The sequence below is a fragment of the Leptidea sinapis genome, chromosome 13 (genome assembly GCF_905404315.1).
Source record: "Leptidea sinapis chromosome 13, ilLepSina1.1, whole genome shotgun sequence".
Lineage (NCBI taxonomy): Eukaryota > Metazoa > Arthropoda > Insecta > Lepidoptera > Pieridae > Leptidea > Leptidea sinapis.
This window is the reverse complement of record NC_066277.1, coordinates 5,633,384-5,650,942: the sequence shown is the minus strand read 5'-3', so window position 1 is coordinate 5,650,942 and position 17,559 is coordinate 5,633,384. Positions and strand designations below refer to the sequence as shown.

The following is a 17,559-nucleotide window of genomic DNA, read 5'->3' as shown; positions in this document are numbered from 1 at the left end:
AATAAAACAACGTACTTGAGCAATAGGACGCGGCACATTCACATAGCCGTGGCCAACACACTGCAAAGCATCTTCAGGCCTACGTACCAGCTCTCCTGTTGGATAATTGCGGTTAAATGCCGTTTCATTTATTAATCTGAAAAAAATACATCATCTATACTAATAAATGGAAGCGGCTTTTTTCCTTCGGTTTAGTGCAACATAACATAAAATGCAGCGTGTTTCGGAAATTGTTCTAGTATATAATATGATGTTGATTACTTATTCGGAACCTATATTTTTTTACTTATAAAAATACCTATATATTCGCAATACAAATTGTTTTATTACATACAGGGTGACCGAGAAGTTGACGTCCAAAGCTAAAATTTGAAAGCCTCATGGTGACGAGTATCCGAATCACCCCTATGTATGTTCTACGATTTTGTGTAGTTTAGGAGTTAATATTTTTTTCCCCTTTTACCCGCTTTTTTCACCTAATTGTGGTTTAGGACTTTTTTCTAATTTTTTTTAACACTTTTAGTTAATTTTATTGTTGATAATTATTAACTACAGTTGCAATAGCCACATAAGAAACTATGAATAGTTTAGACAATGCGGAACTAGTGTAGAATTGAGTCGTAAGTTCAAGATAACTGCTCCAGCTAAATTCATGAAAATGTTCAAAAAAGCTATCAAAAAAACTGACTTCTAACTATTTTTAAAAACTTCCCAGAACATTGGCCAATGAAATGAGCCAAATTCAAATTTTAGCTTTGGACGTCAACTTCTCGGCCACCCAGTATAACAGTTCAACCAATGAGTGGGCACGGGGTACTTAAGTTATGGCAAAACAACGTTCACCGGGTCCACACTTGTAATATATAATCCTAGTTAAAATTAGATATCCAAACAATGATAATATGAACGATTTATTTTTGTTATACTGTCACGACGTCACATACGAAGACATTTTCCCGCAAACTGTTTTTTTATGACAATAAGGAACGAGACGAGCAGGACGTTCAGCTGATTGTAATTTATACGCCCTGCTCATTGCAATGCAGTCACTCAGGATTCTTGAAAATCGCACTAATTATGAGTGGCACTACAATTGCGCTCGTATCCTTGAAACATAAGATGTTAAGTTTCATTTGTTGTTTAATTTCAGTAGCTATGGCGCGCTTTAGACCGAAACACAATAATGGTTACACATCACTGCTTTTCACCAGAAATAGGCGCCGTTGTGGTTCCCATAATCTAGCCTGCAAAGCGGCAAAAATAGCATCCTGTGCAAAGGAGCCTCCCTGGTAAAAACTTTTGAAAATGTGACTCTCTTATAGTTGTCTTTAAATAATAATAATAATAATCATTTATTCAACTAATAATATGTGGTACAAAATGTTTTGCGCCCTACCCTCTGCGATAGGATACCCTGAGTTGCAGAGGCTAGGTCCTTCCGAAAGGCTAAACATTATTAAACATAATTAGCAAACTCACTAAAAAGAGGTATGTGTTGTGCGTGTGTGTGTATGTGTGCGTGTGTGTGTTTGCGTGTGTGTGTGTGTTTGTTTTATTTATTTTTATTAAGTCTTTGTTAGTATGACAAACTGTGCACCAGATTAAATAAATGTTAGACTTTGAATATTAAGTTTTAATTTTTAGAATGTTTTCTGTATCATCGTATTTTAATACTAATAGCCATGATTTTAAAGATTTTGTTAAACAGAATTTATTTATTTTACTTATATTTTTATTATATTTACTGAAGTAGTTATAGGCGTATGCCGAATTAAATTCATATTGTGACTGAGCAAAGCCTGTTTTAGTGATTGGGATACGAAATGTGGTTATTCTGTTATTATCATTAGAGTTTATATTACTTTTTACATGAAATCTTGAAATTAATCGGGAGTTTTAATAGATGTATAAAAACTTTCATAACACATGCATTTTTACTGGTAAGTCTAAATGATCCAAAGCACAGGTTTTTGATTTCCTGACCTTACGACGACTGAAAACTAAAATAAATAATATACATAATGATTTAAGTTTCTGTCCATAGAAATGACAATAAATTTAAAAAACATGTGAAATACTTAAAAGTAAAGCCATGTAAAAAACACAAGTTACAAGTACACACGATTTAATCCTTTGAAAAGTATTTTATTATTATATTAAAATGTGTCACACTCGCGTTAATCAAGAGACATACATACATACACTCACGCCTTTTCCGCGTCGGGATAGGCAGAGACAACAGAACTCCACTTGCTTCTATCCTTACAAACTTGACGCGCTTCCTCTACATTCATTACTCTTTACATATATGCTCGCCGGTTCCGTTCGCTTCGGACATTTCGTTTTTTCAAAACGTCCCCAATTTGATCGACGAATGTCCTGCAAGGTCTTCCGCGACCAACTGGCCTACACACACTTATCTATTTGTTTCAAAATTCAAATATTTTTATTCAAAATAGGATGTGACATCACTTATTGAAAGTCAAAAAACTACCACCCATTCCAAAATGAATGCCTCAGACCTGAGAAGAATGGGCGCAACAAACTCAGCGGGCCTTTTTTTTCGAATAAATATCTTTACAAAGTAATATTGTACAATTAAACTTATTATTTAATAGCCAGAGGGCGGTCACTCCATTCCCAATCTGTGGTATCATTAAGAAAGTCATTTATGTTATAGTAACCTTTACCACACTAACGTTTTTTAACAATTCTTTTGAATAACGTAATACTTTTGTTTTGAACAGTTTCTGGGATCTTGTTGTAAAAGCATATATACATCGCCCCACAAAAGACTTACTTACTCGACTTAGCCGAGTAGTAGGCATCAACAGTTTATGTATGTTCCTGGTGTTAACGTTATGGTTATGACAGTTTCTGGCAAATTCACTTATGTGCCTATGAACATACATTACATTATCAAGAATATATTGAGAAGCAACAGTCAAGATGTTAATTTATAAATAAATAAATTTTAATACACATTTTCGTCATCCTTTCTTCACTGAATTGCTCCATGGGTCTAAACCATTTCAGCATTCCTTTCTCAATCCTTGTCACGACATCCTATTTCAGACCATTGCGCACTCGTATTAAGCTCACCCCACTACGCAGTGATCGCGTCTCAACTGCGTTAATTCTGCATTCATGTTTTTTCTGCCATAGCCAACTCACACTTCCATACTACAACGTTGTGACAAGCACTCCATTATAAACCGCCAGTTTTTTGGCACAGTCTGGCCGTAATATTAATTAATAAAAAAAAAACTAAACTACATAATATGCTTACCGCATGTCAGGCCTACACTGAGCAATAGCCTCATCATATGGTGGTGGAGCTTCACCTCGTGGAAGATATTGGCCAGATGGTTTCCAAGTGCCCGGCGCCGTTTCACATCCGCTACCCATGTACCCGATACTACCACTAATATACCTGAAACAGTTGTGAATCAAAAACAAGTGCTTGTTTGAATATTTATAGACATTTGAGTGCAAATGGATAGTTATAAGGTTGCTGTCGGTGAACCAGATTTTTTATTTGAGTGCCAATTTTCTATTTATTTTACTAATAAAAATATAGATTTAAATTTACAGTCTCCAAGCATTCTCAATGCTTCCGCATCCTTTTTTTGTATACTAATTATCTTCATAACCTATGAATATCAATTTCAACCTAAGTTATGTCCGCACTTTGCCTATCAAATAATAGCCAAGGAATTTGTTATTAATTTGAAATATATCTGTTTTTATGAAATTTTTTTTTCAAGTTTTGAGCACTCTATTCAAAGAAAAGAGGAAATATAATATTGACACGAGACAATTTCTTACAGATAATTTCGCATGCACTCACCGATATATATTGACCCTAGAGACAAGATTCAAAAGTTAGAATTTAGTCCGCATCAACAAAATAATTATTTTTATTTTATTTAATGCAAATTATACCTTTCCACCTAAACATAAGCTTCAATTTACAAAGCTACACGCATAAGTGGCGGCACGTAAATCTAGCGCTGAAACGAAATCTGTAGGTGATAGCTGAGCGTGGGTACTGTCATAGATAATACACTAATATACTAGAGATAGATGTGCAACTCATGTTTTTATTTTGTAAAATCAGTGTACCCAGGCCAAGAGATGGCGCTGCGTTATTTTTACGCTCTTAGCGTACCATCGCTAGATGGCGCTAATTATGTTTATAGTTTTTACTATTCTTGTAGACCGTATTGGATGCATATTGATGTATGTTTTGTGAGGGTGGAAATTATTATTCAGTTATTAAGTTCAGCAGTCGCCTTTAAATAAGGAGAGACATTCAATGATTACAACACGATAGTCAAGTCTTTAATAAGTAAGTTAAGTGAGTTTTTTGCTATCACTAGCTCCATCTATTATGTATGTTAAATTGTTAAATTATTGCCATCGTTGCAGCGTACCTAGTAGAATAGATGGCAGCACTTTCAATGCAAATTTTTTCATGTGCCAATGTAGGGAAGTTGCACCCCCCTGGGTACTGTCGCGCAACGCTTTACAATTTAAATATAGCTTATAATATTTACACGATTGTCACCAAGCTTTGTGGTTTTTCTACCAAGTAGGTACTTACTATGAAACCTCAGTAAAAATAAATACATATTCGATTCCCCCGCAAACTATTTGAATATAAATATAAACCGTTAAATATTAACTTCGTTTTCAGCAGTACACTATCAGCCTATATATTTTATGATCTGTGGTAATCTTTATAAACCACAAATCAATCATACAAGCTTTTCTCCATGTGACGTCAACGTACTGAAATCAAGGGCATTTTATTTAAGACTTTAAACTAGATATCAGCCAAGTGCGAATCATATTTTGACAGATTTATGTCTTCGCGAGAATAGTTTTTGTAATAAATATTACGTAATCTTTAGGTACCTATCTATTATGTTCGAGTGGATTTCAAGGCAGTTCCGGTACAATGTGTACTTAGATAATTAAATAAAGTATTTCTTTATATAATAAAATTATTCTTATACTCTAAGGACGCAAAAACTATTTATATTTAAGAAATCTTGTACTAGATATAGAGTTCCGGGAGTCTAAACTTTAACTGGATATTTCTTATTAAGCCTGGGTCTTAGGCTACCTGTCATTCATAGCTAACAAACATTTTTCACGATATTTCACTGTCTCACAAGAACGTGAAATAGTTTCAAACAGCATTTTTTTTGGAGTCTATTCCTTTTTCCGTTCCCGTTTCTTGGGATCTATATTGTTTAAGGCGCGGGGCATATTTCGTAGGCCTAACCTAGCCTAGCTACTTGAATAAATTATTATTTAATATATCACAATAAAAGCAACGAAATGTTATAGTTTGCCTGATGTTATGTTGAATACATCGTACATCGTACTGTAGTTTACAGAACAACCTATTACATACTCTAAAAAGTTAAAAAAAAAAAATGATCTCAAAAACTAAAAATTATAAAATTAGCTTAATAATGTTCAATAATGTTCAAAGTTCTTAAGAGGAAATATAACCGTGCCTCCAGATTTTTTAGCGGCAAATCGCCCGTGCGAAGTCTAAGCACGTCGTCACAATCGGCGAGCAGCTTTCCAGTTACCCGACCGGAACACGCAAGTTCTGGTCGTTGTCGAAAGCTGCTCTAGGTAACTTCAACCAGCCGTCCATGCCGCCGTTGCACATGAGGAATGACACCCTGGCCCATACGGCAAAAGAGAAAGCCGAGCTCCTGTGCGCTCTTTTCGCCTCCAACTCGACTCTTGACGACAACGGAATAACACCGCCGGCCATCCCGCGGTGTCAGAGCTCTATGCTTGAAGTACAGTTCAGACAGAAAACTGTTAGGCGATCTCTGTTTTCGTTGGACGTCAGGAAATCGAGCGGGCCGGATGGCATTTCTCCAATCGTGCTTAGAACGTGTGCCCCTGAGTTGACGCCGGTGCTAACGCGTTTATTCCGGCACTCTTATTCCAAAGGCGTAGTCCCTGCCTCATGGAAGTCAGCCCTTGTCCATCCGATACAAAAAAAAGGAGACAGTTCGAATCCGGCGAACTACAGGCCTATGGAGAGCATAATTAGCCGCCAGCTTTTAGTATACCTAGAGGGTCACCAGTTGATCAACGACCGACAGTACGGCTGTCGCCATGGACGGTCGGCAGGTGATCTTCTGTTATACCTAACACATAGATGGGCGGCGGCTATTGAAAGCAAGGGGGAAGGCCTGGCAGTTAGCCTGGATATAGCGAAGGCCTTTGATCGTGTATGGCACAAGGCGCTCCTCTCAAAACTTCCATCATTTGGGCTTCCCGAGAGCTTGTGCAGGTGGACCTCCAGCTTCCTCACTGGGCGTAGCATAGAGGTCGTTGTCGACGGATATTGCTCGAACCCAAAGCCCGTGAATGCTGGAGTGCCCCAAGGCTGTGTGCTATCTCCTACGCTGTTTCTTCTGCATATCAATGATATGTTGGACACCTCCAACATGCATTGCTATGCAGATGACAGCACTGGTGATGCCGTATACACGGGCCATGCAGGTCTCTCTCGGGAAATCGTCGACCAGTGCCGGGAGAAACTTGTGTCTTCTATCGAGTCCTCTCTCGAGAAGATCGCGGAATGGGGTAAATTGAACCTTGTCCAATTTATCCCCCAGAAGACTCAAGTTTGCGCGTTTACCACTAAAAAAACCCCATTTGTCGCATCACAGCTCTTCGAGAACACTTCTCTTAAAGCCGCGCCTAGTATCGGAATACTGGGTCTCGAAATCTCGAGCGATTGCCAATTTCGTGGCCATCTCGAGGGCAAAGCCAAATTGGCATCAAAGAAGCTGGGCGTCATCAATAGAGCACGGCAATACTTCAAGCCGGCCCACATTCTAGCGCTCTACAAAGCGCAGGTCCGGCCATACATGGAGTATTGCTGTCATCTCTGGTCTGGTGCACCCCAGTATCTGCTCGATCCATTTGACCTCGTGCAACGTAGAGCAGCTCGAATTGTCGGGGACTCAGTGCTCTGTGAACGGCTGGATCACTTGGCGTTGCGTAGAGACGTCGCTCCATTGTGTGTCTTCCACCGCATTTATCACGGGGAGTGTTCCGAGGAGCTGTTTAACCTGATTCCTGCCGCCGAATTTCACCTTCGCACGACACGCCACAAGTTAGGATATCATCCCCACCATCTGGATGTGTGGCGGTCATCCACAGTGCGGTTTTCAAGAAGCTTTCTCCCTCGTACTACAAAGCTGTGGAATGAGCTTCCTTGTGCGGTGTTTCCGGGACGATACAACATGGGTACCTTCAAAAAAAGCGCGTACACCTTCCTTAAAGGCCGGCAACGCTCTTGTGATTCCTCTGGTGTTGCAAGAGAATGTGGGCGGCGGTGATCACTTAACACCAGGTGACCCGTACGCTCGTTTGTCCTCCTATTCCATAAAAAAAATATTATATTAATATTAAAGGTATTATTAGGGTTTGCATATGAGGAAGGAGAATGTATTAAATTAAAGATTTATCAAGATATTTTATACTATGCAGTTTTTGAAGTCGGTTGTTTGTTGCAATTTTTTATGTGCCTGCCTTCTATACATTGTTATAGGGACTCCGAATGGAATGAACCATCGCTCACGATGCTTTAGGAGCTTTGTCAAGAATTAACACGTTTTTTACTTGTTGACTAAATTTGTATATATTATATACTGTATATTTTATGTATACTATATATACAAAAAAAAGTCTTTAGTTCTCAAATAAAAAGCATTCAAACTTTTTCCTCTGATATGTGTTAACATAACTATTATCATAGTTTATTTTTAACTCTCATAATATCTAAAGTAATCCTCGGAACATGTCTATTACCCCAGTTCTGAAATGTGGTGCAATTGAAAATTTAAATGGATTTGCTGAGTTCGTCTGTCGCTGGATACAATAAAATGTATTCATATAATAAGAATAAACACTATATCAACGCCAATTTAATTACCAAGAATGGGTAATAACGTTTCGCTTGGCCTCAGTATGAGAATTTCAGTTCTACACAGTAGGTACCTACTCAGTACTGGATCCATCATTTTCATGACGTTATCAAAGCAAAGTAGTAACTCTCACAGGTCGTAAATTTTCATTGCAATGTTTTTATGTTTTCAAATATTTTTACTGTACAGTTGATAATCCAATTTTTAAAATCGGATTTATTACAACCGTTGATGGGCATGAGGGCCGAGCCAAACTGCAGTCAATTCGTTTCGTATCCGTTTCGGGACCGCATCACTCTAATTTCTAACGGCCTTTTAATATTCAATCGCAGTATTAAATTTCAATAACCGATCTAAGGACGGGATGGGAATGAAAATGAAAGAAGAATGGGATGACGTATTGGTAAAGTATGTGACAGCTGATAAGCGTTTTCAACACTATAATATGGATTTTGAAAATAGCCTGAAAAACGTGGATCTTTAAACAACTTTTGCATAGTTCTGTACATTTGGCACGGGCAAAATTCATTTATTGCTCACCTTTTTAAGGCCGGCGCGAGCGGTGCTACTAAAACTAAATCTTAGTGTTGGAAAGATCTCAGATTAAAAGTTACATGCTTTGGGTCTTTTATCGTACTGAACAATTATATAGAGATTGTGAATCTCTCGAACTCTTTACAATATTATGTTCTCCATTAATCAGTCAAAAGAAAACTCAAAGAATATAATTGCTAAGCGACAATATGATAAGTAGAATGTGAACGATTAACGTGAAGCGGAAGTGTATTGAAGCGAAAAACGTATTTAATTATTCAGACAATAATAATTTATTATACTTAAAAAAAAGAACTAGCTCTACAAATGTTTCCACAGGGATCCATTCTGGACCCCTCGTTTGTAACATTGTCGTAAATTTTGAATTAAATTATAGACTGATGATATGAAAATACTTAGCCCAATTAAGTTACTTAAAGTCATTTATGCAAATGTGTAACTTATTACGCAGTACACGACTTACAAACTTACCCCCTTATTCATAATAGTCTGCTAACTTAAAGCATTGCTAATTCTCACTCTGTCTTCTTCTATTGACCTAAGTCAGAATGAGAAAAAACACTCCTTAGCGGCTGTTTAAAGTTAGCGGACCATTATGAATAAGGGGGTTAATATATAAAAATATAATTAAAATTTGATTGCGCTTATACTCAAAAGCGATTATACCTTTATTTCGAATATACCACTTACCTAATAAACTAAGTTGACTACTAACATACAAAAAATATAAATAGTACCTAACGTTTCTGAGTCGTAAGTGATTGTTAAGAGGATATGCACTGAATCGACACCTTTAAAACGTTTAAAAATTTAATACTGTCCCTAACTTCGTTAGCCATCTTGAAAATGCATCAGTAGTATGAAACGCAGTGTATGACGTGTAGATTAATCGTGTTGAAGCAATTCAAATAAGTTCATGCGTTATTAACATATTCGTGCAAAATTATTTATCACATTGTAAACAATTAAATTCTCCACCTCTTTAGAAAAACGTGTTGCAGATATTAATTATATCTTAAATATTCAGTTTAGTTCTAGCTTAAGAGTACGAGGCATCATCACTCGAAGCCATAGAATAATAACGCTCAGAACGTAAGTTTCATTCATAGTTCCTGTCAATATAGAAGTAACATTACAATTAATGTGTGCGTGAGCGTCACGTACTTACACTCGCCAACACGCACACAGACAGCCAAATAATGTTGCAAGTGAATAAACATTTCCCTAAATCAGTAAATTGAAAGAAATACTAGATTATATGTAATAAAGAAAGAAGAATAAAAAATATAAATTAAGAATTTAATAAAAACATCACGTATTTAATTATTCTTGCAACAATTTTTGAAGTGTAAGAAAAGAAGTTCGTTAGAAACTCAATGAAACGAAAAAGCGAATATCCGAGGTTTTCGAGGGTGCAGAGAACTAATTTGGAATAATTTTTGAAATCCAAGATAAGACGCTATGTGACACGCTTTCACTGCACAGTTAGTAATACTTCAATTAAATTTTGCGCACCGATTGTCCTGGAAGTTAACAGAATGACACTGACGCAGCGGGAAGCGTATGTGGTCATAAACGTCCACATTGAAACTGCTTCGTTTCGCTTGGGCCTACTCACGTTCTAAGCGTTATTATTCTATGCTCGAAGCATATACATCAAAATTTGACTATAGACAGATTATCAAAACTTCAAATTTTATAATGGAAGAAAATATATGTTAACAGTGAATACCACCTTGACCTATTAAAAACATTTAAGTTGAGATAGCAAAAAAAAACTTAAATATCTCATATCCATCGACTTTACACAATACTATTTATTTTAATTTGTTTTTTATTGTTTTAACAATTTAATATCTAAGTAACAGTAAATTTCCTAGATTATAAAATAAAAATAAAATCACAGGCTACAGATCTGTCAAAAAATAATCAATCACCGATTTATTATTTGGTAATAAATATATTATTATCACAGACCTTTAACAGCTGGTGACTAATTTTCAGCTGACTCAACACGAACTTCACAATCCTCGGCACTGTGACCGGCGGCGTGTCAACAATATGGAGAGGATGGTCACCTCCCTAGGAGGGAGACGAGTGAGTTACAGCAGAACTATATAGAGAAACTTGTAACAGAACACAATGAAGCTTACTTTTGTGATCTAATAAGCAATGAAACACAAGGCAGTATGAATTTAAAATGCTATCATTTTCAGTGGACCTACTACATTACTACAGAATACTTTTGTAAATATTCTCAGTCATTTCTTCATTACAGAGGGCCTACCAATGCTTTTCAAGCATGTGAATCCGGCATAACAGTGGGTGAAAGCGACGAAATGGAATCGAAAGCCAAAGCCATTTATCTGAGCATGCTGAACCATTTACGTTGCTAACTGTAAACCTAACCAATCATCAAATAGTGGAATATACTAACTAGTTTGCACATACAAGATTCGTTCTGGCTCTATCTAAGTGTGGTACAATTCTTATTCCATATCTTAAAACTGAATTCACTTACCCAATGCTATTCAGACTTCGTCGATCTTCACCATGTGGTAGGTTAAGCCGTTTTTGTTTCCTCACTTTATATACAATGAATGCAATAATTAAAAGAACAAAGCAAGCTGTCCCACCAGCGGCCACTCTCAAATTTCCCTCCACACCCTCAACTGGCTTCACAACATCGTCTAAGCATATGAACTCGCAACACGTTGTGCCAACACGGAACGATCTGCAGTCCTGTAGAACAAATTTGAAGATTATGATACTACATAATATAAAAACTAAATTTAATAGAAAATGTATTTGCTCGTCAGCTACAGCCAACTACTCTTAGACTTGGGACTTCAATTTGATCTACATAAGTACTTAGGCCCTAGTCCAGAACCATCCATCACCTGTTCAGGAGTCAGTTAGATTGATTATTATTACATTGAAATATGTCAATAGGCTTGACAAGACACAGAAGTTAATACGTAAACTTCCTTAAAGGCCAGCAACGCTCCTGTGTTTCCTCTGGTGTTGCAAGAGAATGTGGGTGGCGGTGATCACTTAGCACCAGGTGACCCGTACGCTCGTTTATCCTCGTTTTCCATAAAAAAAACCAGATATACCCATGATTAGTGTTGGCCACGGAACAGAAACTAGTGGAAGTGGCATGTGGGTGTTACCCTGTCGCCACAATTGTGTACAAATGTACCTACTCGAGGCTTAAGTGAGACCAGTCATTTGATGTCAAGTGAAGTATAATTATCTTGACTGTAGAAATCATAGCCACAATAAATATATGTCCAACGGAGGGATTTCTTACAATCGATAACCATAATTTTCGGATTTAAATACCATTAGGTACAATTTTTTTATGTGTTGTGTAAAAGGTACAATTAAAAGTGGGCCATAATATTACGACGTATTCATTTACCTTTACGTTTAACCGATGTAACGATGTTATAATAATTTTTGTAAACAAAAATATCTTGCTGCTCAACAAGTGCACGATGTACATATCGATAAAATGTTATCGAAATAAAGGACAAAAAATGAAAGTGCCAGCCAGAAAAAAAGTACAATATTCGGATAGCATACATAATTTCTATCATTTTCGTCGTAATAAAATAATAATAAAATATTTTTTTATTAATTCTTTGGTGTTAAAAAAGGTTGGAGTGTCATTATCTATATATATAAAAATGAATTGCTGTTCGTTAGTCTCGCTAAAACTCGAGAACGGCTGGACCGATTTGGCTTATTTTAGTGTTGAATTATTTGTGGAAGTCCAGGGAAGGTTTAAAAGGTGAATAAATAGGAAAATGCTGCTAAATTAAATAAAAACAACAAATTTGTTTTTCCTTTGATGAGTCCATACATAATTTCTATGAGAGAATTTATTGACGCACGGTTTGACAGTTCTGCTGTGAAACAATTCCATTACGACAACAGGGTGCATATTTTACGAAGTAATTGTTGATGTCATGATATATTATTGACAAATTCGTATAAAACCATTATTTTATTTATTATACCTATACAGAACAACGTCTGTCGGGTCAGCTAGTAATTTATAAAAAATATTGTGTTGATAGTTGATAATGTCCATGCATCTGCTTTCTTACAAATAATCCGGGAAAGGACAAACATGCCCAATGCACTAGCAGATCTTGTCGCTAGACGTAACTTGAACAGAATGAGAGCACAGTTCCAGCCCATGTCTGCGGATACGGCAGAGTTTAATGACTTTCCTACGCTGACCGAAGAAGAATTAATATTATTTGGCCTCGGTATATATCAACTAACGAGGAGTTACTATGGAGAGCATGAGCAACCAGATGGAGCTTTCAGCATTGAGCTCAGTGGTGGAATTCCTCTAGAGCTTGTAAGGGAATTGGAGGGAGAGGACTTGTGGTTGATTAGAGGGCGAATACAATCCCGACACATCAGATCCAAAACATACTATGTGTATATTGCACTGGATAGAACAGCAACCGGGCTTCAATAAAACATTATTATTGCACATGCCATATAGGAAAGAGAACCGTCGGATGTTGCTCCCATACTCTGTCTCACATGGGTTACGCTAGACATGACCCTTATCTCAGCCCACCCGCAATAAGTTTAGATGACGTATTTGTAAGACTAGAAAATGTTTAATTGTACGTCATTAAGTTATTAGTTATTACCACTGATTTTAAGCAGGAATGTTAAGGTTAATATTGTTTAAATGTTAAGGTTAATATATATCATGCGATAAAGGTGTAAGAAAGCAAATATTATATGGTGCTGGTAATTCCGTAAAGGCGAGGTAATTCCAACACTTTAGGTAAAAATCGCTCGAACGTATATCTACGATAAGACTACTATAAGATTCGATAGGTACGCGCAGACACGGGCATGGCTCGGAAGGACCAAGATACAAGAATAGAATAGAATAGAATAAAAATTTATTGATAACAAACCACCACCACACAATTATTAAATAACAAACCAGAATAAGTAAAAAATTCTTAGATAGTTCTAACATTATTGAGTCTGGGAGTAGCAGCGACTAGTAATTTTTAAATTATAATTATGAATATAAATAAATAAAGGCAGTATAGATCTAATTATTGTATTAAACTCTTAAAAAAATTAAATAAAAAAAATTGAACGTTAAAAGAAGATCATTTAGATCTTAACAACTGAAAAATCAAAAAATATAAGGTTATTAATAATAAATAAGTGTTAATATAAATTATGGTTAGTATAAATGTTAATATTATAATATAAAATTTAAAAGAGGCACAAGCAGTTAAACGGGTTTATAAATGTCATTAAGTAGGTAATTTTTAGTTTTTATTTTGAAATTTTTAATGATATTACTAGGTTGAAGTGGAGGTGGCAATTCATTCCAGCACTTGGTGGTTTGATATCGAAGCATCAATATGAAACGCAGCAATGCTGTGGCTAGGTATAGCTAATATACGAAAAGTGGACCTCATATCCATATTCAAAGCTTTATGCTGTCGAAGAGAGACTACGGTGAATTCATATACCCTTTCAAACTAAAAAAATTGTTTTAATTAAAAAGAAAAACATTTTTTTTAAAGATTAGTAAATAATAGATAATTAGTTGAAATTACAAAAAAATGTGTTAAGTTTTGATGGCTTATTTCAGTCACAATAACACTACAGAAATTTTGTTTTGTATCCGTTTAAGTTAAGCTATTCGTTTGAAAAGTTAAAATAAAATTATTTCTAAAAAAAGTTAGCTGCAATTATTACATCGACTAAATAGAAATACAGCATTCTTTTTTTTGTTCTGTGCGGTTGGCGTACCCATGAGTACCTATGGATCACCTCTACAAGAACTGTATTAAGTTATAGCTATCCAACTGTCTCTTCAGAATTTACAGGGGAATCTATCAGTTATCACCATACTCAAAGCTATTTTATTTATTAAGTCCCATGGCCTGAAAAATTCTATTATACTTTCAGACTCCAAAAACTGCTTTCAATCAATCCTCTCAAAACCATTCTTTAAAAATAGGACTCCAAAACAAGACAATAGAAAATTTGAAGAAGTGCTTATAATAATAAATCTATAATAAAATATATCAAAATATATAATAAATAAATGATGAATATATATAAAGCATTACCCATAGATATACAAACAATCTTAACTTAAACTAAATTACATAATACTGTTGAGTTTAATTTGATATTAATTAAATTACAGATAAAATTACAGTTTAAAATTTAAGATATGTCATAATCACAATTAAAAAGAAAATAATTAATAATATTAATAATTTAAATTCGGAAAAAAAAAAAGAAATCCATAATCCATGCTTATGATCTTAACATCATCATTGAGGCATTTTTGAGAATTTTTGGACAGCCCATGTTGAGATATCGTAAGATTTTACTCTTGATAACGAATAATAGCGAAAGAAATCTAGAAACATAGATTTTTCATTTCATTATTCTTGGAATAACATAGAACGAATTTAGGATCATTTGTGTAATCCTAAATGGCTGTGATTAAAATCGTGATTTCATAAATATGTATATAGTTTCCAAGGTTCTCAAGGTAACAAATTTGGGATATTTTTTTAATTCACATTAATATCCGGCTATCCACAACCATGTGTTTCAGTGGAACATTGTTGCCTCAACATATTGATGAAACATGTTAAAGACTAGAGCATACTTCCATCTCAAAGACCAGAAACACACATGTACATGGGCAACTTGTATTTTTTACTTTCCTTCAACTCTGAACCAAGTAAAATTCAATGCAATGCAAGTATTATGTTTATTAATTTAAACAAAAGTAATTAAAATACATAATTTGGTACTAGTTTGACCAAAGTAGTTCAGCAGTAATAAAAATGGACTGATTACTGTGAAGAAACCAAATTTCAATTAGTCTTCATTAAACATCACTCAATCATGTAGCAATTTTTCTTCTGGAATGAGGCATATTCTCAGTCACTAAACAAATCTATAGATTCATGGCATGAGCCATAAAGTGGCAGATAACTTTACAATATTTTCATGCTGTAGAAGAAAACTATAACAATTGTGCATGGGATTTAATTATTATTTATTTTATTTCATTTCTATTATGCATCCAGAGCGCCAAATAGGTTTTAAAATGAGTTTTGTTGAAGGTCCCTAAGTCATATTGGTTCAAGAAAACTGCAGCCGATATTTGATTCCACAAAGTGGCTGTATAAGGCAACAAAATTTCTTGAAAAATGCACGGTTGTGGATTGCCAGACGTCAATGTTGCGGTTAAATACCGCATTTTGTTGTAATGCAGAACATCTCTACACAACACCAAAGAATCAATCCATCAGAGTATGTGTCCTGTTTAGTTTGATTTGAAGTTTAGTGGTAACTATTGTTATTAATATTAATGTGATGAATACTAATAAGAAATATTATCGTTTGTGTTCAAAGTTTTTATTATTAAGTGACCCATGATCACAGTTGTGTCAAGTACACAAATTTACAAAAGTTGTGTCAAGTAAATAATATACTAAGCAAACTAAGGTTGACTTTTAAGATTTGAAGAAATCAGCAAACACAGTAAATAATTAAATATTAATTATTCAAATAATTTTCCAATTAGTAATTCAATTATAATTTTGTAGGTAAATAAATAATGAATAAATAAGATATAAAATGCAAATAGTTTTTTAAATATATTTATTTAAAAAAGCCACAGCAAGAAATAAAATATTAGAAATTAGTAACACTATGAAAATATATATGATAATCTTAACTGGAAGCTATAAAGCATTTATATAGCCTATATGTTGTCCCAACCTGTTATTAATATTGTTGCAAAAACTCTATATAGTAATTTTTTGGAAACGGTTTGTTTCAAAATAATATTCAATGTATAGTTTTTACTTTGTTATGATTTTATTTTATGTATAGATATCAGAATATGCTTAATTGCCTTATGCCTCTTAAATGACATACCTGAGGAGGTGAACATAAGACAGCCTTGCAGACTTTTGGCAGTCCGTTGTCACATACGCATAGAGTACAGGTATCTGGTCCGGGTATATAATGAACACCATTTGAAACCGATCGCCCATGTAAATCTGTGCAGTCTTGTGCTGATACACCTATGGTATTATATTGCATGTTTAAGTTTACAATATTACATGGAAAAGGTAAGAGGGAACGAAAATAACATTTAATGTATTTTTTTTAATTAATTACTCACTTATATAGTGTATCGCAAAACACAACACCAATTTAGTTATCATATTGGTATCTATTCCTACATCATAGCTGAAGCTACTGGTCTCCTCTTAGGCCTTAGATTTTAAACATATAGAAGCCATGGCCTAGCGGCTTGAAAGTTTTTAGATACGAGTAAAATCCAGAAAACTACAACTCAATTGACAAAGAAAACTGAAAGTGGAAACGGGAAAAATCGATCAAATATCTAATGTTTTTTTAACGTTTATTGACAAATGACAACCCCTTTGACAAGCATACACATACTTTTTTTAAATTTATTAACGGCTTTGGACGCGTACATACAATACAGATACACCACAGACTAAATTATACAGAAACACGGAGATTTACTTTTGCTCCTAGGTCTTGGGTGGTTTCGGGTATGTTCCGATATGCACTGCGAGCACTGCACAGTGCTATCACTGTAGAAAAATTCGTTCCGTTATGGACTGCCTACAGTGTACTGCCGCAGTACCCTAGGGAAATATATGACGTCATAAATCGACTGTGAGCACTGGCGTTTTCGAGGCAAGGTACTCGCAGTACTTTGATCACGTGATCAGTCAAAACTACTCGAGTGCCTAACGTTATATAAAAAATACCTACAGTTTAATCCCAAACATTTTTAATTTGAAAGAACTCCAACAACAGTTTTTTTTTTTAATGAACTAGAAAACTTTAATATACTCATTTGAAATTTGAATGCTGCGTCAAAAAGTTTGCGCTGACAGTATACTGGATTGCGTTCCGTTTTAAATAGTAACCAGTATAACTGGCTATAAAG

General features: G+C 35.1%; 1 protein-coding gene across 1 annotated transcript in view; it reads right to left on the bottom strand.

Annotated features, from left to right (window-relative positions):
- LOC126967514 (uncharacterized) overlaps nucleotides 1-16,985 on the bottom strand; it is a 38,584-nt gene extending 21,599 nt beyond the window's left edge. Inside the window, exons 1-5 of the mRNA XM_050812005.1 lie at nucleotides 16,756-16,985; nucleotides 16,506-16,654; nucleotides 11,053-11,273; nucleotides 3,290-3,433; nucleotides 16-136 (exon numbers count right to left, since the gene is read on the bottom strand). Coding sequence (XP_050667962.1) covers nucleotides 16-136; nucleotides 3,290-3,433; nucleotides 11,053-11,273; nucleotides 16,506-16,654; nucleotides 16,756-16,798 — 678 coding nt within the window. The 5' untranslated portion in view covers nucleotides 16,799-16,985. The remainder of the gene's footprint in view (nucleotides 1-15; nucleotides 137-3,289; nucleotides 3,434-11,052; nucleotides 11,274-16,505; nucleotides 16,655-16,755) is intronic.
- Nucleotides 16,986-17,559: the final 574 nt, after the last annotated feature.